Source organism: Salvelinus alpinus, chromosome 5, assembly GCF_045679555.1.
Source record: "Salvelinus alpinus chromosome 5, SLU_Salpinus.1, whole genome shotgun sequence".
NCBI lineage: Eukaryota > Metazoa > Chordata > Actinopteri > Salmoniformes > Salmonidae > Salvelinus > Salvelinus alpinus.
The window spans coordinates 5,725,892-5,752,409 of NC_092090.1; the positions used below are offsets into that span (position 1 = coordinate 5,725,892).

General features: G+C 48.8%; 1 protein-coding gene across 1 annotated transcript; it reads right to left on the reverse strand.

The window, feature by feature from the left end:
• Positions 1-265: 265 nt before the first annotated feature.
• LOC139575147 (puratrophin-1-like) lies at positions 266-26,479 on the reverse strand. Its single transcript, XM_071400151.1, has 7 exons — positions 25,835-26,479; positions 24,518-25,060; positions 22,826-22,949; positions 12,700-12,793; positions 6,804-6,890; positions 3,444-3,560; positions 266-385 (listed from the first exon to the last, which is right to left on the reverse strand). The coding sequence occupies exons 1-7, from the start codon at positions 26,361-26,363 to the stop codon at positions 266-268; spliced, it is 1,614 nt and encodes a 537-aa protein (XP_071256252.1). The 5' UTR covers positions 26,364-26,479.
• Between the last annotated feature and the right edge of the window lie 39 nt (positions 26,480-26,518).

The window sequence follows — 26,518 nt, forward strand, 5'->3', positions numbered from 1 at the left end:
AGGGTAGTTACCTCAGCGGTAGCTGGCAGGACAGTAGACTCCAGACTATATTAACATGGTAGTTACCTCAGCGGTAGCTGGCAGGACAGCAGACTACAGACTATATTAACATGGTAGTTACCTCAGCGGTAGCTGGCAGGACAGCAGACTACAGACTATATTAACAGGGTAGTTACCTCAGCGGTAGCTGGCAGGACAGTAGACTACAGACTATATTAACAGGGTAGTTACCTCAGCGGTAGCTGGCAGGACAGTAGACTACAGACTATATTAACACGGTAGTTACCTCAGCGGTAGCTGGCAGGACAGTAGACTCCAGACCAGCGATGGTACTCTGGAGCAGGTTGACAGCGTCCTCACAGTGACTGGTTAGCTGTTCCACTCTCTGAAACACCACAGAGACACACAGACACACCGTTCAACCACGCGGAAGACAACGATACCAAAGACCTCGAGACAGACAGTCAGATAACAAAACACAGACAACTTTAGTCATCTCCGGTAAGACGTGGTTGCCACGGCGCCGTACAGCAGACTAAACAGAGAGTTCTGGAACGTTGGACATATTTTATTTTAAACAGTTTTTGTTTGTTTGTTTGTTGATTGGATTGGATATGTCCGGTTGTTTTTACAGGAGTTGCAGGACTGACGGCAGGTTGACTTGTCCGGTTTGGCTAGCTAGCTACCATCACTATCACCATCACCTAGCATCACTATCACCATCACCTGGCTTCACCATCACCTAGCTTCACCATCACTTAGCATCACCATCACCTAGCTACACCATCACCTGGATACACCATCACCTGGATACACCATCACCTGGCTTCACCATCACCTAGCTCCACCATCACCTAGCTCCACCATCACCTGGATACACCATCACCTTGATACACCATCACCTGGATACACCATCACCTAGCATCACCATCACCTAGCTCCACCATCACCTAGCTCCACCATCACCTGGATACACCATCACCTAGCTCCACCATCACCTAGCTCCACCATCACCTAGCATCACCATCACCTAGCTCCACCATCACCTAGCATCACCATCATGTAACAGGGTGTAGGATCCTGATGTCTGAGTCGTGCTCTGTTCCATGATGTGTTGTCTGAGTCAGCACTATGACCAGTAGGTGTTGTCTGAGTCAGCACTATGACCAGTAGGTGTTGTCTGAGTCAGCACTATGACCAGTAGGTGTTGTCTGAGTCACCACTATGACCAGTAGGTGTTGTCTGAGTCACCACTATGACCAGTAGGTGTTGTCTGAGTCAGCACTATGACCAGTAGGTGTTGTCTGAGTCACCACTATGACCAGTAGGTGTTGTCTGAGTCAGCACTATGACCAGTAGGTGTTGTCTGAGTCAGCACTATGACCAGTAGGTGTTGTCTGAGTCAGCACTATGACCAGTAGGTGTTGTCTGAGTCAGCACTATGACCAGTAGGTGTTGTCTGAGTCAGCACTATGACCAGTAGGTGTTGTCTGAGTCAGCACTATGACCAGTAGGTGTTGTCTGAGTCAGCACTATGACCAGTAGGTGTTGTCTGAGTCACCACTATGACCAGTAGGTGTTGTCTGAGTCAGCACTATGACCAGTAGGTGTTGTCTGAGTCACCACTATGACCAGTAGGTGTTGTCTGAGTCAGCACTATGACCAGTAGGTGTTGTCTGAGTCAGCACTATGACCAGTAGGTGTTGTCTGAGTCAGCACTATGACCAGTAGGTGTTGTCTGAGTCAGCACTATGACCAGTAGGTGTTGTCTGAGTCAGCACTATGACCAGTAGGTGTTGTCTGAGTCACCACTATGACCAGTAGGTGTTGTCTGAGTCAGCACTATGACCAGTAGGTGTTGTCTGAGTCAGCACTATGACCAGTAGGTGTTGTCTGAGTCACCACTATGACCAGTAGGTGTTGTCTGAGTCACCACTATGACCAGTAGGTGTTGTCTGAGTCACCACTATGACCAGTAGGTGTTGTCTGAGTCAGCACTATGACCAGTAGGTGTTGTCTGAGTCACCACTATGACCAGTAGGTGTTGTCTGAGTCACCACTATGACCAGTAGGTGTTGTCTGAGTCACCACTATGACCAGTAGGTGTTGTCTGAGTCAGCACTATGACCAGTAGGTGTTGTCTGAGTCACCACTATGACCAGTAGGTGTTGTCTGAGTCACCACTATGACCAGTAGGTGTTGTCTGAGTCACCACTATGACCAGTAGGTGTTGTCTGAGTCACCACTATGACCAGTAGGTGTTGTCTGAGTCACCACTATGACCAGTAGGTGTTGTCTGAGTCAGCACTATGACCAGTAGGTGTTGTCTGAGTCAGCACTATGACCAGTAGGTGTTGTCTGAGTCAGCACTATGACCAGTAGGTGTTGTCTGAGTCAGCACTATGACCAGTAGGTGTTGTCTGAGTCACCACTATGACCAGTAGGTGTTGTCTGAGTCACCACTATGACCAGTAGGTGTTGTCTGAGTCACCACTATGACCAGTAGGTGTTGTCTGAGTCAGCACTATGACCAGTAGGTGTTGTCTGAGTCAGCACTATGACCAGTAGGTGTTGTCTGAGTCACCACTATGACCAGTAGGTGTTGTCTGAGTCAGCACTATGACCAGTAGGTGTTGTCTGAGTCACCACTATGACCAGTAGGTGTTGTCTGAGTCACCACTATGACCAGTAGGTGTTGTCTGAGTCACCACTATGACCAGTAGGTGTTGTCTGAGTCACCACTATGACCAGTAGGTGTTGTCTGAGTCAGCACTATGACCAGTAGGTGTTGTCTGAGTCAGCACTATGACCAGTAGGTGTTGTCTGAGTCACCACTATGACCAGTAGGTGTTGTCTGAGTCAGCACTATGACCAGTAGGTGTTGTCTGAGTCAGCACTATGACCAGTAGGTGTTGTCTGAGTCAGCACTATGACCAGTAGGTGTTGTCTGAGTCAGCACTATGACCAGTAGGTGTTGTCTGAGTCAGCACTATGACCAGTAGGTGTTGTCTGAGTCAGCACTATGACCAGTAGGTCTACGGTCCATCCTAGGAAGACCATGTTGATGTTTGTTCATGTTTTGACCATTTAGTTAACAGGGCCACACTGGAAATACATCATGCTTGATGATTTTAAATCATTATCCACGTGTGGGGTTGTATTGTGTTTTAAATTAAATACATCTAGAGCAGCAGAGCTGAATGTGTAACAGGTAAAACTACAAAATACAGAGAGATGACTACAAGGTCCAGGAGTCTGTGGTCTTGTGTATCTGTCTGTACCATTCTGAAGCAGACCCAGGCGCTGTGTGAGAGGAGAAACTACAAACACAGAGAACTACAACATCCAGAAGGCTATCTCACCGTTCTGAAGCAGACCCAGGCGCTGTGTGAGAGGAGAAACTACAAACACAGAGAACTACAAGGTCCAGAAGGCCATCTCACCGTTCTGAAGCAGACCCAGGCGCTGTGTGAAAAGGGGAAGGATCCGTCAAACTCAGTAGGCAGCTGAGACACCTCCACATGCTTATGGAGAGACTTCAGAGAGGTTAACAACTCCACCTGGATAGAGAGGGGAGGAGGAGGAGGGGAGAGAGAGAGAGAGAGAGAGAGAGAGAGAGAGAGAGAGAGAGAGAGAGAGAGATTGGATGAGAGAGAGAGAGAGAGAGAGAGAGAGAGAGAGAGAGAGAGAGAGAGAGAGAGAGAGAGAGAGAGAGAGAAGAGATTGGATGAGAGAGAGAGAGAGAGAGAGAGAGAGAGAGAGAGAGAGAGAGAGAGAGAGAGAGAGAGAAATAGATTGGAGGGGAGATATTTAGATCTATAAAGGTTTGTAACAAGACAACAACTCAATACTAAATACATTACAACAGCCCCTCAACACTCTGCCAGACAGATCTCAATACTAAATACATTACAACAGCCCCTCAACACTCTGCCAGACAGAACTCAATACTAAATACATTACAACAGCCCCTCAACACTCTGCCAGACAGAACTCAATACTAAATACATTACAACAGCCCCTCAACACTCTGCCAGACAGAACTCAATACATTACAACAGCCCCTCAACACTCTGCCAGACAGATCTCATTACTAAATACATTACAACAGCCCCTCAACACTCTGCCAGACAGATCTCATTACTAAATACATTACAACAGCCCCTCAACACTCTGCCAGACATATCTCATTACTAAATACATTACAACAGCCCCTCAACACTCTGCCAGACAGATCTTATTACTAAATACATTACAACAGCCCCTCAACACTCTGTCAGACAGATCTCAATACTAAATACATTACAACAGCCCCTCAACACTCTGCCAGACAGATCTCATTACTAAATACATTACAACAGCCCCTCAACACTCTGCCAGACAGAACTCAATACTAAATACATTACAACAGCCCCTCAACACTCTGCCAGACAGATCTCATTACTAAATACATTACAACAGCCCCTCAACACTCTGCCAGACAGATCTCATTACTAAATACATTACAACAGCCCCTCAACACTCTGCCAGACAGATCTCATTACTAAATACATAACAACAGCCCCTCAACACTCTGTCAGACAGATCTCAATACTAAATACATTACAACAGCCCCTCAACACTCTGCCAGACAGAACTCAATACTAAATACATTACAACAGCCCCTCAACACTCTGCCAGACAGAACTCAATACTAAATACATTACAACAGCCCCTCAACACTCTGCCAGACAGAACTCAATACTAAATACATTACAACAGCCCCTCAACACTCTGCCAGACAGAACTCAATACTAAATACATAACAACAGCCCCTCAACACTCTGTCAGACAGATCTCATTACTAAATACATTACAACAGCCCCTCAACACTCTGCCAGACAGATCTCATTACTAAATACATAACAACAGCCCCTCAACACTCTGTCAGACAGATCTCATTACTAAATACATTACAACAGCCCCTCAACACTCTGCCAGACAGATCTCATTACTAAATACATAACAACAGCCCCTCAACACTCTGTCAGACAGACGCCTTGAGAAACCATGGCTGTTACCACACAGAGTATTACTGTGAGGGACGCCTTGCGAAACCATGGTAGGACTGTGTTCCTGTATAGACCTAGTGAACACAGAGTATTACTGTGAGGGTAGGACTGTGTTCCCGTATAGACCCAGGTCTCTGTGTTACCTGTATGGCTGAGGGTTTCTCCAGGTGTAGAACCAGGTCTCTGTGTTACCTGTATGGCTGAGGGTTTCTCCAGGTGTAGAACCAGGTCTCTGTGTTACCTGTACGGCTGAGGGTTTCTCCAGGTGTAGAACCAGGTCTCTGTGTTACCTGTATGGATGAGGGTTTCTCCAGGTGTAGAACCAGGTCTCTGTGTTACCTGTATGGCTGAGGGTTTCTCCAGGTGTAGAACCAGGTCTCTGTGTTACCTGTATGGCTGAGGGTTTCTCCAGGTGTAGAACCAGGTCTGTGTTACCTGTACGGCTGAGGGTTTCTCCAGGTGTAGAACCAGGTCTCTGTGTTACCTGTATGGCTGAGGGTTTCTCCAGGTGTAGAACCAGGTCTGTGTTACCTGTACGGCTGAGGGTTTCTCCAGGTGTAGAACCAGGTCTCTGTGTTACCTGTACGGCTGAGGGTTTCTCCAGGTGTAGAACCAGGTCTGTGTTACCTGTACGGCTGAGGGTTTCTCCAGGTGTAGAACCAGGTCTCTGTGTTACCTGTACGGCTGAGGGTTTCTCCAGGCGTAGAACCAGGTCTCTGTGTTACCTATATGGCTGAGGGTTTCTCCAGGTGTAGAACCAGGTCTCTGTGTTACCTGTACGGCTGAGGGTTTCTCCAGGTGTAGAACCAGGTCTCTGTGTTACCTGTACGGCTGAGGGTCTCTCCAGGTGTAGAACCAGGTCTCTGTGTTACCTGTACGGCTGAGGGTTTCTCCAGGCGTAGAACCAGGTCTCTGTGTTACCTGTATGGCTGAGGGTTTCTCCAGGTGTAGAACCAGGTCTCTGTGTTACCTGTACGGCTGAGGGTTTCTCCAGGTGTAGAACCAGGTCTCTGTGTTACCTGTACGGCTGAGGGTTTCTCCAGGTGTAGAACCAGGTCTCTGTGTTACCTGTACGGCTGAGGGTTTCTCCAGGCGTAGAACCAGGTCTCTGTGTTACCTGTATGGCTGAGGGTTTCTCCAGGTGTAGAACCAGGTCTCTGTGTTACCTGTACGGCTGAGGGTTTCTCCAGGTGTAGAACCAGGTCTCTGTGTTACCTGTACGGCTGAGGGTTTCTCCAGGCGTAGAACCAGGTCTCTGTGTTACCTGTACGGCTGAGGGTTTCTCCAGGCGTAGAACCAGGTCTGTGTTACCTGTACGGCTGAGGGTTTCTCCAGGTGTAGAACCAGGTCTCTGTGTTACCTGTACGGCTGAGGGTTTCTCCAGGTGTAGAACCAGGTCTCTGTGTTACCTGTACGGCTGAGGGTTTCTCCAGGCGTAGAACCAGATCTCTGTGTTACCTGTATGGATGAGGGTTTATCCAGGCGTAGAACCAGGTCTCTGTGTTACCTGTACGGCTGAGGGTTTCTCCAGGTGTAGAACCAGGTCTCTGTGTTACCTGTACGGCTGAGGGTTTCTCCAGGTGTAGAACCAGATCTCTGTGTTACCTGTACGGCTGAGGGTTTCTCCAGGTGTAGAACCAGGTCTCTGTGTTACCTGTATGGCTGAGGGTTTATCCAGGTGTAGAACCAGGTCTCTGTGTTACCTGTATGGCTGAGGGTTTCTCCAGGTGTAGAACCAGGTCTCTGTGTTACCTGTACGGCTGAGGGTTTCTCCAGGCGTAGAACCAGGTCTCTGTCAGCCAGTAACAGGACAGTGTAGATACAGCCGGGCATAGCATCCTGTCAGGAAGACAGAGAAGAAGAGAGAGATCAGTAGAATAAAAGACAAGCAGATGAAGCTGTCTCAACAAGGGACAACATGGGTAGGAGTTGGCAAATGAAGCTGTCTCAACAAGAGACAACATGGGTAGGTGTTGGCAGATGAAGCTGTCTCAACAAGGGACAACATGGGTAGGTGTTGGCAAATGAAGCTGTCTCAACAAGAGACAACATGGGTAGGTGTTGGCAGATGAAGCTGTCTCAACAAGAGACAACATGGGTAGGAGTTGGCAGATGAAGCTGTCTCAACAAGGGACAACATGGGTAGGAGTTGGCAGATGAAGCTGTCTCAACAAGAGACAACATGGGTAGGAGTTGGCAGATGAAGCTGTCTCAACAAGGGACAACATGGGTAGGAGTTGGCAGATGAAGCTGTCTCAACAAGGGACAACATGGGTAGGAGTTGGCAGATGAAGCTGTCTCAACAAGGGACAACATGGGTAGGAGTTGGCAGATGAAGCTGTCTCAACAAGAGACAACATGGGTAGGAGTTGGCAGATGAAGCTGTCTCAACAAGAGACAACATGGGTAGGTGTTGGCAGATGAAGCTGTCTCAACAAGGGACAACATGGGTAGGTGTTGGCAGATGAAGCTGTCTCAACAAGGGACAACATGGGTAGATGTTGGCAGATGAAGCTGTCTCAACAAGAGACAACATGGGTAGGTGTTGGCAGATGAAGCTGTCTCAACAAGGGACAACATGGGTAGGAGTTGGCAGATGAAGCTGTCTCAACAAGGGACAACATGGGTAGATGTTGGCAGATGAAGCTGTCTCAACAAGAGACAACATGGGTAGGAGTTGGCAAATGAAGCTGTCTCAACAAGGGACAACATGGGTAGGTGTTGGCAGATGAAGCTGTCTCAACAAGAGACAACATGGGTAGGTGTTGGCAGATGAAGCTGTCTCAACAAGGGACAACATGGGTAGGAGTTGGCAGATGAAGCTGTCTCAACAAGGGACAACATGGGTAGATGTTGGCAGATGAAGCTGTCTCAACAAGAGACAACATGGGTAGGAGTTGGCAAATGAAGCTGTCTCAACAAGGGACAACATGGGTAGGTGTTGGCAGATGAAGCTGTCTCAACAAGAGACAACATGGGTAGGTGTTGGCAGATGAAGCTGTCTCAACAAGGGACAACATGGGTAGGAGTTGGCAGATGAAGCTGTCTCAACAAGGGACAACATGGGTAGGAGTTGGCAGATGAAGCTGTCTCAACAAGAGACAACATGGGTAGGTGTTGGCAGATGAAGCTGTCTCAACAAGGGACAACATGGGTAGGAGTTGGCAGATGAAGCTGTCTCAACAAGGGACAACATGGGTAGGGGTTGGCAGATGAAGCTGTCTCAACAAGAGACAACATGGGTAGGAGTTGGCAAATGAAGCTGTCTCAACAAGGGACAACATGGGTAGATGTTGGCAGATGAAGAACCCTCACAACATCAGACAGACAGAGCACTCAGTTCTAGAACCCTCACAACATCAGACAGAGCACTCAGTTCTAGAACCCTCACAACATCAGACAGAGCACTCAGTTCTAGAACCCTCACAACATCAGACAGACAGAGCACTCGGTTCTAGAACCCTCACAACATCAGACAGAGCACTCAGTTCTAGAACCCTCACAACATCAGACAGAGCACTCAGTTCTAGAACCCTCACAACATCAGACAGACAGAGCACTCGGTTCTAGAACCCTCACAACATCAGACAGACAGAGCACTCGGTTCTAGAACCCTCACAACATCAGACAGACAGAGCACTCGGTTCTACAACCCTCACAACATCAGACAGACAGAGCACTCAGTTCTAGAACCCTCACACCATCAGACAGACAGAGCACTCGGTTCTAGAACCCTCACACCATCAGACAGACAGAGCACTCGGTTCTAGAACCCTCACAACATCAGACAGACAGAGCACTCGGTTCTAGAACCCTCACAACATCAGACAGACAGAGCACTCGGTTCTAGAACCCTCACAACATCAGACAGACAGAGCACTCGGTTCTAGAACCCTCACAACATCAGACAGACAGAGCACTCGGTTCTAGAACCCTCACAACATCAGACAGACAGAGCACTCAGTTCTAGAACCCTCACAACATCAGACAGAGCACTCGGTTCTAGAACCCTCACAACATCAGACAGACAGAGCACTCAGTTCTAGAACCCTCACAACATCAGACAGACAGAGCACTCGGTTCTAGAACCCTCACAACATCAGACAGACAGAGCACTCGGTTCTACAACCCTCACAACATCAGACAGAGCACTCGGTTCTAGAACCCTCACAACATCAGACAGACAGAGCACTCAGTTCTAGAACCCTCACAACATCAGACAGACAGAGCACTCGGTTCTAGAACCCTCACAACATCAGACAGACAGAGCACTCGGTTCTAGAACCCTCACAACATCAGACAGACAGAGCACTCAGTTCTAGAACACTCACAACATCAGACAGACAGAGCACTCAGAGGTTCTCTAAATCACAGAGACTGACTCTATGACTGTAATGACTGAATCTAACGGTGTTGTTGTGTCCCGGTGTCTGACACCAGAGTAGCTTCAGGAGACAGTCTGAACAGAGTAATTATACACAGTACTGCCTGGCAGTAATGAAGTCCTCTCACCATCTATTCCTACTGAAACAGAGACGTAGAGGACGCTCCAGGGTGTCCACTAGACAACCATCAAGGGGAACGTTTGGAGGCCAACGGCGCCCTGATTACAAACAGACTCCATGACCACAACAAGCTGTTTTTACATTTAACATTTAACAGACTCTCTTATCCAGAGAGACTTACAGTAGAGAGTCATTTAACAGACTCTCTTATCCAGAGAGACTTACAGTAGAGAGTCATTTAACAGACTCTCTTATCCAGAGAGACTTACAGTAGAGAGTCATTTAACAGACTCTCTTATCCAGAGAGACTTACAGTAGAGAGTCATTTAACAGACTCTCTTATCCAGAGAGACTTACAGTAGAGAGTCATTTAACAGACTCTCTTATACAGAGAGACTTACAGTAGAGAGTCATTTAACAGACTCTCTGATCCAGAGAGACTTACAGTAGAGAGTCATTTAACAGACTCTCTTATCCAGAGAGACTTACAGTAGTGAGTCTTTTAACAGACTCTCTGATCCAGAGAGACTTACAGTAGAGAGTCATTTAACAGACTCTCTTACCCAGAGAGACTTACAGTAGAGAGTCATTTAACAGACTCTCTTATCCAGAGAGACTTACAGTAGAGAGTCATTTAACAGACTCTCTTATCCAGAGAGACTTACAGTAGTGAGTCTTTTAACAGACTCTCTTATCCAGAGAGACTTACAGTAGAGAGTCATTTAACAGACTCTCTTATCCAGAGAGACTTACAAGAGTGAGTCATTTAACAGACTCTCTTATCCAGAGAGACTTACAGTAGTGAGTCTTTTAACAGACTCTCTTATCCAGAGAGACTTACAGTAGAGAGTCATTTAACAGACTCTCTTATCCAGAGAGACTTACAGTAGTGAGTCATTTAACAGACTCTCTTATCCAGAGAGACTTACAGTAGTGAGTCTTTTAACAGACTCTCTTATCCAGAGAGACTTACAGTAGAGAGTCATTTAACATACTCTCTTATCCAGAGAGACTTACAGTAGAGAGTCATTTAACAGACTCTCTTATCCAGAGAGACTTACAGTAGAGAGTCATTTAACAGACTCTCTTATCCAGAGAGACTTACAGTAGTGAGTCTTTTAACAGACTCTCTTATCCAGAGAGACTTACAGTAGAGAGTCATTTAACAGACTCTCTTATCCAGAGAGACTTACAGTAGAGAGTCATTTAACAGACTCTCTTATCCAGAGAGACTTACAGTAGTGAGTCATTTAACAGACTCTCTTATCCAGAGAGACTTACAGTAGTGAGTCATTTAACAGACTCTCTTATCCAGAGAGACTTACAGTAGTGAGTCATTTAACAGACTCTCTTATCCAGAGAGACTTACAGTAGTGAGTCTTTTAACAGACTCTCTTATCCAGAGAGACTTACAGTAGAGAGTCATTTAACAGACTCTCTTATCCAGAGAGACTTACAGTAGAGAGTCATTTAACAGACTCTCTGATCCAGAGACTTACAGTAGAGACTCTCTGATCCAGAGACTTACAGTAGAGAGTCATTTAACAGACTCTCTCATCCAGAGAGACTTACAGTAGAGAGTCATTTAACAGACTCTCTGATCCAGAGACTTACAGTAGAGTCATTTAACAGACTCTCTCATCCAGAGACTTACAGTAGAAAGTCATACATGTTTATACTGGTCCCCCAGTGGGAATCGAACCCACAACCCTGAGAGTGTAAGAGCCATGCTATACCAACTGAACCACACAGGATCTGAGTTGTTCCTTTCACCAGGACCTTAAGACTGCTGTCTTGTCTGTCTGTCTGTCTGTCTGTCTGTCTGCCTGCCTGCCTATCTGTCTGCCTATCTGTCTGCTTGCATATATGTCTGTCTGCCTGCCTGTCTATCTGTCTGCCTGCATATATGTCTAATCTGCCTGCCTGTCTATCTGTCTGCCTGTCTGTCTGTCTGCCTGCCTGTTTGTCTGCCTGTCTGTCCAGGGCTGGAGTTGGTCCTGGCAAAGTAAGAAAGACTGAAAGAAAGAAAGATGTCAGGACTGGACCCTTAGTTCAACCAGAGAGGAGACTGGTATCTGAGCAACGATGTCAGGGCTGGACCCTTAGTTCAACCAGAGAGGAGACTGGTATCTGAGCAACGATGTCAGGGCTGGACCCTTAGTTCAACCAGAGAGGAGACTGGTATCTGAGCAACGATGTCAGGGCTGGACCCTTAGTTCAACCAGAGAGGAGACTGGTATCTGAGCAACGATGTCAGGGCTGGACCCTTAGTTCAACCAGAGAGGAGACTGGTATCTGAGCAACGATGTCAGGGCTGGACCCTTAGTTCAACCAGAGAGGAGACTGGTATCTGAGCAACGATGTCAGGGCTGGACCCTTAGTTCAACCAGAGAGGAGACTGGTATCTGAGCAACGATGTCAGGGCTGGACCCTTATCCAACCAGAGAGGAGACTGGTATCTGAGCAACGATGTCAGGGCTGGACCCTTAGTTCAACCAGAGAGGAGACTGGTATCTGAGCAACGATGTCAGGGCTGGACCCTTAGTTCAACCAGAGAGGAGACTGGTATCTAAGCAACGATGTTGCCTCATTATCAACTGAACGCAGTCTGGAGACACAACAACGTCTCCATATAAATACATTGACCTTTATTGGCCCGGGTCCAGAGTTTCTCCATCTCAACTGTTATCGTCAAGACCAGTCCAGGGTCGACTCATCCAGCTTCTAAAGCTGTTGTTGACTAGAGCCTGGGCCTAACCAGAGGCAGATGGTTTTTAATCTCTGCAGGACATCACAGACCCAGTCCACCAGAAGAACAGCTTGTCTTCAGAGGGCTGGGAACTTAGGAGGGCTGACCAGACCCCCAGTGTGACGATGGCTTGTTGTTTTAACCAGCTTACTGATACTGACCAGGTGAAGGACGGGTCCACATGATAGGCAGAAGGAAGTGGCTGCGTTAACATCATTTGTCTGACAGGAAGTTGGGATGTGTATGTGTGCTCTGTAAAACGCTAACAGCAGTCACAGGGTCTGTAAACACGGTTTCCTGGTTTCCTGTTTGACCGTGTGCTCTGTAAAACACTAACAGCAGTCACAGGGTCTGTAAACACGGTTCCCTGGTTTCCTGTTTGACCGTGTCTTACCTGTAGTATGTTGAAGGCTTTGAACAGAGCGGGGACAGGGGAGCACCTCCGGGAGTCCACCAGGACTGTCAACCCTAGGGAACGCACCTCCTTCCTGTAACACACAGGATATGACATCAGAAACTCAACCCACAACAGTAAGCTCTTCAGCAGTCTTCAAGCTATCAGAACCGTAGCGTCAGGGAGAAAGTAAAAACCATCAGGACTGTGGAACATGAGGGACGGAGATGTAGTCTACACCCTGAACCTCTCTTCACAGAGTGTGATGCTGTACCTTGTGTGTGTGTGTGTGTGTGTGTGTGTGTGTGTGTGTGTGTGCTGGAGTGAAACACTAGAGCTGCAGTTCCTCCCTGCTGGAGTGAAACACTAGAGCTGCAGCTCCTCCCTGCTGGAGTGAAACACTAGAGCAGCAGCTCCTCAGTTCCTCCCTGCTGGAGTGAAACACTAGAGCTGCAGTTCCTCAGTTCCTCCCTGCTGGAGTGAAACACTAGAGCAGCAGCTCCTCAGTTCCTCCCTGCTGGAGTGAAACACTAGAGCAGCAGCTCCTCAGTTCCTCCCTGCTGGAGTGAAACACTAGAGCTGCAGTTCCTCAGTTCCTCCCTGCTGGAGTGAAACACTAGAGCTGCAGCTCCTCAGTTCCTCCCTGCTGGAGTGAAACACTAGAGCAGCAGCTCCTCAGTTCCTCCCTGCTGGAGTGAAACACTAGAGCTGCAGTTCCTCAGTTCCTCCCTGCTGGAGTGAAACACTAGAGCTGCAGCTCCTCCCTGCTGGAGTGAAACACTAGAGCTGCAGTTCCTCAGTTCCTCCCTGCTGGAGTGAAACACTAGAGCTGCAGCTCCTCAGTTCCTCCCTGCTGGAGTGAAACACTAGAGCTGCAGTTCCTCAGTTCCTCCCTGTTGGAGTGAAACACTAGAGCTGCAGCTCCTCCCTGCTGGAGTGAAACACTAGAGCTGCAGTTCCTCAGTTCCTCCCTGCTGGAGTGAAACACTAGAGCTGCAGCTCCTCAGTTCCTCCCTGCTGGAGTGAAACACTAGAGCTGCAGCTCCTCAGTTCCTCCCTGCTGGAGTGAAACACTAGAGCTGCAGTTCCTCAGTTCCTCCCTGCTGGAGTGAAACACTAGAGCTGCAGCTCCTCAGTTCCTCCCTGCTGGAGTGAAACACTAGAGCTGCAGCTCCTCAGTTCCTCCCTGCTGGAGTGAAACACTAGAGCTGCAGCTCCTCAGTTCCTCCCTGCTGGAGTGAAACACTAGAGCTGCAGCTCCTCAGTTCCTCCCTGCTGGAGTGAAACACTAGAGCTGCAGATCCTCAGTTCCTCCCTGCTGGAGTGAAACACTAGAGCTGCAGCTCCTCAGTTCCTCCCTGCTGGAGTGAAACACTAGAGCTGCAGCTCCTCAGTTCCTCCCTGCTGGAGTGAAACACTAGAGCTGCAGCTCCTCAGTTCCTCCCTGCTGGAGTGAAACACTAGAGCTGCAGCTCCTCCCTGCTGGAGTGAAACACTAGAGCTGCAGTTCCTCAGTTCCTCCCTGCTGGAGTGAAACACTAGAGCTGCAGTTCCTCAGTTCCTCCCTGCTGGAGTGAAACACTAGAGCTGCAGCTCCTCAGTTCCTCCCTGCTGGAGTGAAACACTAGAGCTGCAGCTCCTCAGTTCCTCCCTGCTGGAGTGAAACACTAGAGCTGCAGATCCTCAGTTCCTCCCTGCTGGAGTGAAACACTAGAGCTGCAGCTCCTCAGTTCCTCCCTGCTGGAGTGAAACACTAGAGCTGCAGCTCCTCAGTTCCTCCCTGCTGGAGTGAAACACTAGAGCTGCAGCTCCTCAGTTCCTCCCTGCTGGAGTGAAACACTAGAGCTGCAGCTCCTCCCTGCTGGAGTGAAACACTAGAGCTGCAGCTCCTCAGTTCCTCCCTGTTGGAGTGAAACACTAGAGCAGCAGTTCCTCAGTTCCTCCCTGCTGGAGTGAAACACTAGAGCAGCAGTTCCTCAGTTCCTCCCTGCTGGAGTGAAACACTAGAGCTGCAGTTCCTCAGTTCCTCCCTGCTGGAGTGAAACACTAGAGCTGCAGCTCCTCAGTTCCTCCCTGCTGGAGTGAAACACTAGAGCTGCAGCTCCTCAGTTCCTCCCTGCTGGAGTGAAACACTAGAGCAGCAGTTCCTCAGTTCCTCCCTGCTGGAGTGAAACACTAGAGCAGCAGCTCCTCAGTTCCTCCCTGCTGGAGTGAAACACTAGAGCTGCAGTTCCTCAGTTCCTCCCTGCTGGAGTGAAACACTAGAGCTGCAGTTCCTCAGTTCCTCCCTGCTGGAGTGAAACACTAGAGCTGCAGTTCCTCCCTGCTGGAGTGAAACACTAGAGCTGCAGCTCCTCCCTGCTGGAGTGAAACACTAGAGCTGCAGCTCCTCAGTTCCTCCCTGCTGGAGTGAAACACTAGAGCTGCAGTTCCTCAGTTCCTCCCTGTTGGAGTGAAACACTAGAGCTGCAGTTCCTCCCTGCTGGAGTGAAACACTAGAGCTGCAGCTCCTCAGTTCCTCCCTGCTGGAGTGAAACACTAGAGCTGCAGTTCCTCAGTTCCTCCCTGCTGGAGTGAAACACTAGAGCTGCAGCTCCTCAGTTCCTCCCTGCTGGAGTGAAACACTAGAGCTGCAGCTCCTCAGTTCCTCCCTGCTGGAGTGAAACACTAGAGCTGCAGCTCCTCAGTTCCTCCCTGCTGGAGTGAAACACTAGAGCTGCAGCTCCTCAGTTCCTCCCTGCTGGAGTGAAACACTAGAGCTGCAGCTCCTCAGTTCCTCCCTGCTGGAGTGAAACACTAGAGCTGCAGTTCCTCAGTTCCTCCCTGCTGGAGTGAAACACTAGAGCTGCAGCTCCTCAGTTCCTCCCTGCTGGAGTGAAACACTAGAGCTGCAGCTCCTCAGTTCCTCCCTGCTGGAGTGAAACACTAGAGCTGCAGCTCCTCAGTTCCTCCCTGCTGGAGTGAAACACTAGAGCTGCAGCTCCTCCCTGCTGGAGTGAAACACTAGAGCTGCAGCTCCTCCCTGCTGGAGTGAAACACTAGAGCTGCAGCTCCTCAGTTCCTCCCTGCTGGAGTGAAACACTAGAGCTGCAGCTCCTCAGTTCCTCCCTGCTGGAGTGAAACACTAGAGCTGCAGCTCCTCCCTGCTGGAGTGAAACACTAGAGCTGCAGTTTCTCAGTTCCTCCCTGCTGGAGTGAAACACTAGAGCTGCAGCTCCTCAGTTCCTCCCTGCTGGAGTGAAACACTAGAGCTGCAGTTCCTCAGTTCCTCCCTGCTGGAGTGAAACACTAGAGCTGCAGCTCCTCAGTTCCTCCCTGCTGGAGTGAAACACTAGAGCTGCAGCTCCTCAGTTCCTCCCTGCTGGAGTGAAACACTAGAGCTGCAGCTCCTCAGTTCCTCCCTGCTGGAGTGAAACACTAGAGCTGCAGCTCCTCAGTTCCTCCCTGCTGGAGTGAAACACTAGAGCTGCAGCTCCTCCCTGCTGGAGTGAAACACTAGAGCAGCAGTTTCTCAGTTCCTCCCTGCTGGAGTGAAACACTAGAGCTGCAGCTCCTCAGTTCCTCCCTGCTGGAGTGAAACACTAGAGCTGCAGTTCATCAGTTCCTCCCTGCTGGAGTGAAACACTAGAGCTGCAGCTCCTCAGTTCCTCCCTGCTGGAGTGAAACACTAGAGCTGCAGCTCCTCAGCTCCTCCCTGCTGGAGTGAAACACTAGAGCTGCAGTTCCTCCCTGCTGGAGTGAAACACTAGAGCTGCAGCTCCTCAGTTCCTCCCTGCTGGAGTGAAACACTAGAGCAGCAGCTCCTCAGTTCCTCCCTGCTGGAGTGAAACACTAGAGCTGCAGCTCCTCAGTTCCTCCCTGCTGGAGTGAAACACTAGAGCTGCAGCTCCTCAGCTCCTCCCTGCTGGAGTGAAACACTAGAGCTGCAGTTCCTCAGTTCCTCCCTGCTGGAGTGAAACACTAGAGCTGCAGCTCCTCAGTTCCTCCTTGCTGGAGTGAAACACTAGAGCTGCAGCTCCTCAGTTCCTCCCTGCTGGAGTGAAACACTAGAGCTGCAGCTCCTCAGTTCCTCCCTGCTGGAGTGAAACAATAGAGCTGCAGCTCCTCCCTGCTGGAGTGAAACACTAGAGCTGCAGCTCCTCAGTTCCTCCCTGCTGGAGTGAAACACTAGAGCTGCAGTTCCTCAGTTCCTCCCTGCTGGAGTGAAACACTAGAGCTGCAGCTCCTCAGTTCCTCCCTGCTGGAGTGAAACACTAGAGCTGCAGCTCCTCAGTTCCTCCCTGCTGGAGTGAAACACTAGAGCTGCAGCTCCTCAGTTCCTCCCTGCTGGAGTGAAACACTAGAGCTGCAGCTCCTCCCTGCTGGAGTGAAACACTAGAGCTGCAGCTCCTCCCTGCTGGAGTGAAACACTAGAGCTGCAGCTCCTCAGTTCCTCCCTGCTGGAGTGAAACACTAGAGCTGCAGCTCCTCAGTTCCTCCCTGCTGGAGTGAAACACTAGAGCTGCAGCTCCTCCCTGCTGGAGTGAAACACTAGAGCTGCAGTTTCTCAGTTCCTCCCTGCTGGAGTGAAACACTAGAGCTGCAGCTCCTCAGTTCCTCCCTGCTGGAGTGAAACACTAGAGCTGCAGTTCCTCAGTTCCTCCCTGCTGGAGTGAAACACTAGAGCTGCAGCTCCTCAGTTCCTCCCTGCTGGAGTGAAACACTAGAGCTGCAGCTCCTCAGTTCCTCCCTGCTGGAGTGAAACACTAGAGCTGCAGCTCCTCAGTTCCTCCCTGCTGGAGTGAAACACTAGAGCTGCAGCTCCTCAGTTCCTCCCTGCTGGAGTGAAACACTAGAGCTGCAGCTCCTCCCTGCTGGAGTGAAACACTAGAGCAGCAGTTTCTCAGTTCCTCCCTGCTGGAGTGAAACACTAGAGCTGCAGCTCCTCAGTTCCTCCCTGCTGGAGTGAAACACTAGAGCTGCAGTTCATCAGTTCCTCCCTGCTGGAGTGAAACACTAGAGCTGCAGCTCCTCAGTTCCTCCCTGCTGGAGTGAAACACTAGAGCTGCAGCTCCTCAGCTCCTCCCTGCTGGAGTGAAACACTAGAGCTGCAGTTCCTCCCTGCTGGAGTGAAACACTAGAGCTGCAGCTCCTCAGTTCCTCCCTGCTGGAGTGAAACACTAGAGCAGCAGCTCCTCAGTTCCTCCCTGCTGGAGTGAAACACTAGAGCTGCAGCTCCTCAGTTCCTCCCTGCTGGAGTGAAACACTAGAGCTGCAGCTCCTCAGCTCCTCCCTGCTGGAGTGAAACACTAGAGCTGCAGTTCCTCAGTTCCTCCCTGCTGGAGTGAAACACTAGAGCTGCAGCTCCTCAGTTCCTCCCTGCTGGAGTGAAACACTAGAGCTGCAGCTCCTCAGTTCCTCCCTGCTGGAGTGAAACACTAGAGCTGCAGCTCCTCAGTTCCTCCCTGCTGGAGTGAAACACTAGAGCTGCAGCTCCTCCCTGCTGGAGTGAAACACTAGAGCTGCAGCTCCTCCCTGCTGGAGTGAAACACTAGAGCTGCAGCTCCTCAGTTCCTCCCTGCTGGAGTGAAACACTAGAGCTGCAGCTCCTCAGTTCCTCCCTGCTGGAGTGAAACACTAGAGCTGCAGCTCCTCAGTTCCTCCCTGCTGGAGTGAAACACTAGAGCTGCAGCTCCTCCCTGCTGGAGTGAAACACTAGAGCTGCAGTTTCTCAGTTCCTCCCTGCTGGAGTGAAACACTAGAGCTGCAGCTCCTCAGTTCCTCCCTGCTGGAGTGAAACACTAGAGCTGCAGCTCCTCAGTTCCTCCCTGCTGGAGTGAAACACTAGAGCTGCAGCTCCTCAGTTCCTCCCTGCTGGAGTGAAACACTAGAGCTGCAGCTCCTCAGTTCCTCCCTGCTGGAGTGAAACATGCTTATAAACCCAGTCATTGCGCAACAAATATAAATGCAATCGTGTCACAAACTGTTTTGTTGCCCCCCAAAAAAGAGCTACTATTTTTATTTCTCATCTGATAATTGATAGGCGCCTCCCAGTACGTCACCGACCACTTTGAGGTGCATAGACAACAGTATTCAGGCTATGAGTACGTCACCCACCACTTTGAGGTGCTTAGACAACAGTATTCAGGCTATGAGTACGTCACCCACCACTTTGAGGTGCATAGACAACAGTATTCAGGCTATGAGTACGTCACCCACCACTTTGAGGTGCATAGACAACAGTATTCAGGCTATCAGTACGTCACCCACCACTTTGAGGTACATTGACAACAGTATTCAGGCTATGAGTACGTCACCCACCACTTTGAGGTGCATAGACAACAGTATTCAGGCTATCAGTACGTCACCCACCACTTTGAGGTACATTGACAACAGTATTCAGGCTATGAGTACGTCACCCACCACTTTGAGGTACATTGACAACAGTATTCAGGCTATGAGTACGTCACCCACCACTTTGAGGTGCATAGACAACAGTATTCAGGCTATGAGTACGTCACCCACCACTTTGAGGTGCATAGACAACAGTATTCAGGCTATCAGTACGTCACCCACCACTTTGAGGTACATTGACAACAGTATTCAGGCTATGAGTACGTCACCCACCACTTTGAGGTGCTTAGACAACAGTATTCAGGCTATGAGTACGTCACCCACCACTTTGAGGTGCATAGACAACAGTATTCAGGCTATCAGTACGTCACCCACCACTTTGAGGTACATTGACAACAGTATTCAGGCTATGAGTACGTCACCCACCACTTTGAGGTACATTGACAACAGTATTCAGGCTATGAGTACGTCACCCACCACTTTGAGGTGCATAGACAACAGTATTCAGGCTATCAGTACGTCACCCACCACTTTGAGGTGCATAGACAACAGTATTCAGGCTATGAGTACGTCACCGACCACTTTGAGGTACATTGACAACAGTATTCAGGCTATCAGTACGTCACCCACCACTTTGAGGTGCATAGACAACAGTATTGAGGCTATGAGTACGTCACCCACCACTTTGAGGTGCTTAGACAACAGTATTCAGGCTATGAGTACGTCACCCACCACTTTGAGGTGCATAGACAACAGTATTCAGGCTATCAGTACGTCACCCACCACTTTGAGATACATTGACAACAGTATTCAGGCTATGAGTACGTCACCCACCACTTTGAGGTGCATAGAAAACAGTATTCAGGCTATGAGTACGTCACCCACCACTTTGAGGTGCATAGACAACAGTATTCAGGCTATGAGTACGTCACCCACCACTTTGACGTGCTTAGACAACAGTATTCAGGCTATGAGTACGTCACCCACCACTTTGAGGTGCATAGACAACAGTATTCAGGCTATCAGTACGTCACCCACCACTTTGAGGTACATTGACAACAGTATTCAGGCTATGAGTACGTCACCCACCACTTTGAGGTGCATAGACAACAGTATTCAGGCTATGAGTACGTCACCGACCACTTTGAGGTACATTGACAACAGTATTCAGGCTATCAGTACGTCACCCACCACTTTGAGGTGCATAGACAACAGTATTGAGGCTATGAGTACGTCACCCACCACTTTGAGGTGCTTAGACAACAGTATTCAGGCTAAGAGTACGTCACCCACCACTTTGAGGTGCATAGACAACAGTATTCAGGCTATCAGTACGTCACCCACCACTTTGAGGTACATTGACAACAGTATTCAGGCTATGAGTACGTCACCCACCACTTTGAGGTGCATAGAAAACAGTATTCAGGCTATGAGTACGTCACCCACCACTTTGAGGTGCATAGACAACAGTATTCAGGCTATCAGTACGTCACCCACCACTTTGAGGTACATTGACAACAGTATTCAGGCTATGAGTACGTCACCCACCACTTTGAGGTGCATAGAAAACAGTATTCAGGCTATGAGTACGTCACCCACCACTTTGAGGTGCATAGACAACAGTATTCAGGCTATGAGTACGTCACCCACCACTTTGAGGTGTATAGACAACAGTATTCAGGCTATGAGTACGTCACCCACCACTTTGAGGTGCATAGACAACAGTATTCAGGCTATCAGTACGTCACCCACCACTTTGAGGTACATTGACAACAGTATTCAGGCTATGAGTACGTCACCCACCACTTTGAGGTGCATAGACAACAGTATTCAGGCTATGAGTACGTCACCCACCACTTTGAGGTGCATAGACAACATTATTCAGGCTATGAGTACGTCACCCACCACTTTGAGGTGCATAGACAACAGTATTCAGGCTATGAGTACGTCACCCACCACTTTGAGGTGCATAGACAACAGTATTCAGGCTATGAGTACGTCACCCACCACTTTGAGGTGCATAGACAACAGTATTCAGGCTATGAGTACGTCACCCACCACTTTGAGGTGCATAGACAACAGTATTCAGGCTATGAGTACGTCACCCACCACTTTGAGGTGCATAGACAACAGTATTCAGGCTATGAGTACGTCACCCACCACTTTGAGGTGCATAGACAACAGTATTCAGGCTATGAGTACGTCACCCACCACTTTGAGGTGCATAGACAACAGTATTCAGGCTATGAGTACGTCACCCACCACTTTGAGGTGCATAGACAACAGTATTCAGGCTATGAGTACGTCACCCACCACTTTGCAACGTGAGCTGGAGGCATTTTGACAACTGATACTCAGCGGTCTGAAACCTGAACATTTTACTTCATATTATGAGGCATGTCTTACCTTGCTTCAATGTAGCCTATAGACAAAACCCCACCATTGAAACGTGGAGGCCATTATTTTATAAAGACTTCCTCATATGATTATTTGCCCCCCACTTTCACGCTGCTGCTACTCTCTGTTATTATCTATGCATAGACACTTTAATAACTCTACCTACATGTACATAATTACCTCAATTACCCGGTACCTCCTGTATATAGTCTCGCTATTGTTATTTACTGCTGCTCTTTAATTATTTGTTACTTTTATATCTTACTTTTTTAAAATGTATTTTTCTTAAAACTGCTAGTGGGAACAACTTCTGGTGAAACTTCAGGGCCTGAGCAACAGGAAGTTGACTTTGGGCACGTCCTTCAGACAGGAAGTGGAGAAAAAAGGGGCCTAGCCCTGAGAAGTTCAGGGCTTGTAAGTCAGTATTTCCCTGTAATTCTACACCTGTTGTTGTATTTAGCGCATGTGACTAATAACATTTGACTTGAAATCAGCATTTCTCTCCTGTTCTATTGGGTTTCAACTTTCTTTCCTTGTCCAGAAGCCAAAGGCACAATCCTGGTCATATTAACAACCCATCCTGGTCATATTATCAACCCATCCTGGTCATATTAACAACCCATCCTGGTCATATTATCAACCCATCCTGGTTATATTAACAACCCATCCTGGTTATATTATCAACCCATCCTGGTTATATTATCAACCCATCCTGGTCATATTAACAACCCATCCTGGTTATATTATCAACCCATCCTGGTTATATTAACAACCCATCCTGGTCATATTATCAACCCATCCTGGTCATATTATCAACCTAATCGAAATGTTCTGTTTAAACGAATTACCATAATCGAAATATTATGTTAAAATGAATTAGCATAATCTAAATATTAAATTAAGATGAATTATCATAATCTACGTGTTCTGTTAAATGAATTACCATAATCTACATGTTCTGTTAAATTAATTACCATAAACTAAATGTTCTGATACATGATTTACCATAATCTGAATGTCATTTCTGTCATTCTGAGCACCATGGGTGGACTCCCTAATGGGTTACGCACCTAATGCATATGGGTCAGGTACATTTCTCAAATGGCCGGTCAATTAACATCTTCCCGATCACGTTGTCCGGCACCACATCTTGCTAACGGAAACCCTGGTGTGTGTGTGTGTGTGTGTGTGTGTGGTGTGTGTGGTGTGTGTGGTGTGTGGTGTGTGTGTGTGGTGTGTGTGTGTGTGTGTGTGTGTGTGTGTGTGTGTGGTGTGTGTGGTGTGTGGTGTGTGTGTGTGGTGTGTGTGTGTGTGGTGTGTGTGTGTGTGTGGGTGTGTGGTGTGTGGTGTGTGTGTGTGTGTGTGTGTGTGTGTGTGTGTGTGTGTGTAACAGTACCTGAGCACTGTGTAGTAGTAGACCAGGATTCTGACCAGTTCTCCACAGTCACAGCTGGGGTTCAACCAGACGGTGCTCCTCGTTGTCACGGTCACCAGAGCCCGACCTCCCTTATCTCTTGTTCCTGAGACAAACACACAAACAGGACGTCAATCAAACACAGTCACTGACGTTGTTACGTCATGTAGCGTGTGGTAGTAACTGGTCTCAGATCAGATCATGTTTTACCTAGTCACATCAAGACAGAATCACAGTGGTAGTAACTGGTCTCAGATCAGATCATGTTTTACCAGTGACACAGCTAGTCACATCAAGACAGAATCACCGTGGTAGTAACTGGTCTCAGATCAGATCATGTTTTACCAGTGACACAGCTAGTCACATCAAGACAGAATCCCCGTGGTAGTAACTGGTCTCAGATCAGATCATGTTTTACCAGTGACACAGCTAGTCACATCAAGACAGAATCACCGTGGTAGAAACTGGTCTCAGATCAGATCCTGTTTTACCAGTGACACAGCTAGTCACATCAAGACTGAATCACCGTGGTAGTAACTGGTCTCAGATCAGATCCTGTTTTACCAGTGACACAGCTAGTCACATCAAGACAGAATCACCGTGGTAGAAACTGGTCTCAGATCAGATCGTGTTTTACCAGTGACACAGCTAGTCACATCAAGACAGAATCACCGTGGTAGAAACTGGTCTCAGATCAGATCATGTTTTACCTAGTCACATCAAGACAGAATCACCGTGGTAGTAACTGGTCTCAGATCAGATCATGTTTTACCTAGTCACATCAAGACAGAATCACAGTGGTAGTAACTGGTCTCAGATCAGATCATGTTTTACCAGTGACACAGCTAGTCACATCAAGACAGAATCACCGTGGTAGTAACTGGTCTCAGATCAGATCATGTTTTACCAGTGACACAGCTAGTCACATCAAGACAGAATCACCGTGGTAGTAACTGGTCTCAGATCAGATCATGTTTTACCAGTGACACAGCTAGTCACATTAAGACAGAATCACCGTGGTAGAAACTGGTCTCAGATCAGATCCTGTTTTACCAGTGACACAGCTAGTCACATTAAGACAGAATCACCGTGGTAGTAACTGGTCTCAGATCAGATCCTGTTTTACCAGTGACACAGCTAGTCACATCAAGACAGAATCACCGTGGTAGAAACTGGTCTCAGATCAGATCGTGTTTTACCAGTGACACAGCTAGTCACATCAAGACAGAATCACCGTGGTAGTAACTGGTCTCAGATCAGATCATGTTTTACCTAGTCACATCAAGACAGAATCACCGTGGTAGTAACTGGTCTCAGATCAGATCATGTTTTACCTAGTCACATCAAGACAGAATCACCGTGGTAGTAACTGGTCTCAGATCAGATCATGTTTTACCAGTGACACAGCTAGTCACATCAAGACAGAATCACTGTGGTAGAAACTGGTCTCAGATCAGATCATGTTTTACCTAGTCACATCAAGACAGAATCCCCGTGGTAGTAACTGGTCTCAGATCAGATCATGTTTTACCAGTGACACAGCTAGTCACATCAAGACAGAATCACCGTGGTAGTAACTGGTCTCAGATCAGATCATGTTTCACCGTTACCTCCACAAACAAGCCGTGTTGGACATGAAATATAAAATGTGTTCCAGAGATGTGTTCTACTCACCAGGCAGACAGAGCACCCCAGAGCTGAGGACAGCAGCATTGATGTTGTGGGCTTCTGTCAGTGTCTGGGAGCACTGGCTGGACTGGGAGTAGGACCTGGTTAACTGGGCTGGGGACTGGGAGCACTGGCTGGACTGGGAGTAGGACCTGGTTAGCTGGGCTGGGGACTGGGTTAACTGGGCTGGGGACTGGGTTAGCTGGGCTGGGGACTGGGTTAGCTGGGCTGGGGACTGGATTAACTGGGCTGGGGACTGGGTTAGCTGGGCTGGGGACTGGGTTAGCTGGGCTGGGGACGGGGTTAGCTGGGCTGGGGACTGGGTTAGCTGGGCTGGGAACTGGGTTAACTGGGCTGTGGACTGGGTTAACTGGGTTGGGGCCTGGCCTAACTGGGCTGGGGGGTGGTGTAGTTGGAGAGAGGGAGGTGGAGGGTCGTGAAACATCACTGCTGGGGTCCGCTGTAGTTCTGGGTCTCTGTGGTTGGTTTCAGTGGATGGCTTGTCCATGGAACAGGATGTTAACACAGGTTCCTCTGGCTGAATGGGCCCTGGATGGAGAGAGAGACACAGAGAGAGACAGAGACAGAGACAGAGACAGAGAGAGAGAGAGAGAGAGAGAGAGAGAGAGAGAGAGAGAGAGAGAGAGAGAGAGAGAGAGAGAGAGACAGACGGAGAGAGAGAGAGATAGAGAGAGAGAGAGAGACAGAGAGAGAGAAAGAAAGAGACAGAGAAAGATAATATTTCTTTCCCAAAATTATAATTCAATACAAAGAATTTGAAACTATAAAATGTTGGAGAAGTGGAGAAGGAGGAGTTGGAGGAGAAGGCGGAGAGGAGTCATTCAGGCCAACATGTCATTGGTGACTGCTAAACAGGAGTGACTGCTAAACAGGAGTGACTGCTAAACAGGAGTGACTGCTAAACAGGAGAAGTATTTGCAGGATTAAAAGGGACAAAAGGGCAGGGGGGGTAAGCAGCAGTGCAGAACGGGAGGATGGTGGATGATTTGGGGGATGAACGAGGGATGAAGGAGGGATGAACGAGGGATGAAGGAGGGATGAATGAGGGATGAAGGAGGGATGAATGAGGGATGAAGGAGGGATGAAGGAGGGATGAATGAGGGATGAAGGAGGGATGAAGGAGGGATGAATGAGGGATGAAGGAGGGATGAATGAGGGATGAAGGAGGGATGAATGAGGGATGAAGGAGGGATGAAGGAGGGATGAATGAGGGATGAAGGAGGGATGAAGGAGGGATGAACGAGGGATGAAGGAGGGATAAAGGAGGGATGAAGGAGGGATGAAGGAGGGAGATATATGTACCTGTCTCTTCTTTCTCTTGGGGCTCAGTAGCTGAGTGGTTCTCCTCCTCTTCCTCCTGCTCCATCTCCTCCTCCTCCTCCTCGTCCTCCGGTCTCTCGGTCTCTGATTCAGTGGAAGGTGTGTCTATGTCCTCTGCTGGTGTGTAGTGTGGTTGGTGGTCAGTGGCAGTGGGAGTGGGGGTTAAGTGTACGAGAGTCTCGGTCAGAGCGTTTAGTCCCTGGTCCTCTCCTTGGGGAGTGTCTGATTGGCCTGTGGAGGCCTCAGAGGCATCATGGTGAGAGTCTGTCTCACTGGTGCCAACCACCTGTAAGGTGCCAATATGGTGACCCCTCTCCTCTGTCTCTGTCTCACTGGTGCCAACCCTCTCCTCTGTCTCTGTCTCACTGGTGCCAACCCTCTCCTCTGTCTCTGTCTCACTGGTGCCAACCCTCTCCTCTGTCTCTGTCTCACTGGTGCCAACCCTCTCCTCTGTCTCTGTCTCACTGGTGCCAACCCTCTCCTCTGTCTCTGTCTCACTGGTGCCAACCATAAGGTGCCAACATGACTATCCCTCTCCTCTGTCTCTGTCCTGGTTTCTGAACCACTATCCCTCTCCTCTGTCTCTGTCCTGGTTTCTGAACCACTATCCCTCTCCTCTGTCTCTGTCCTGGTTTCTGAACCACTATCCCTCTCCTCTGTCCTGGT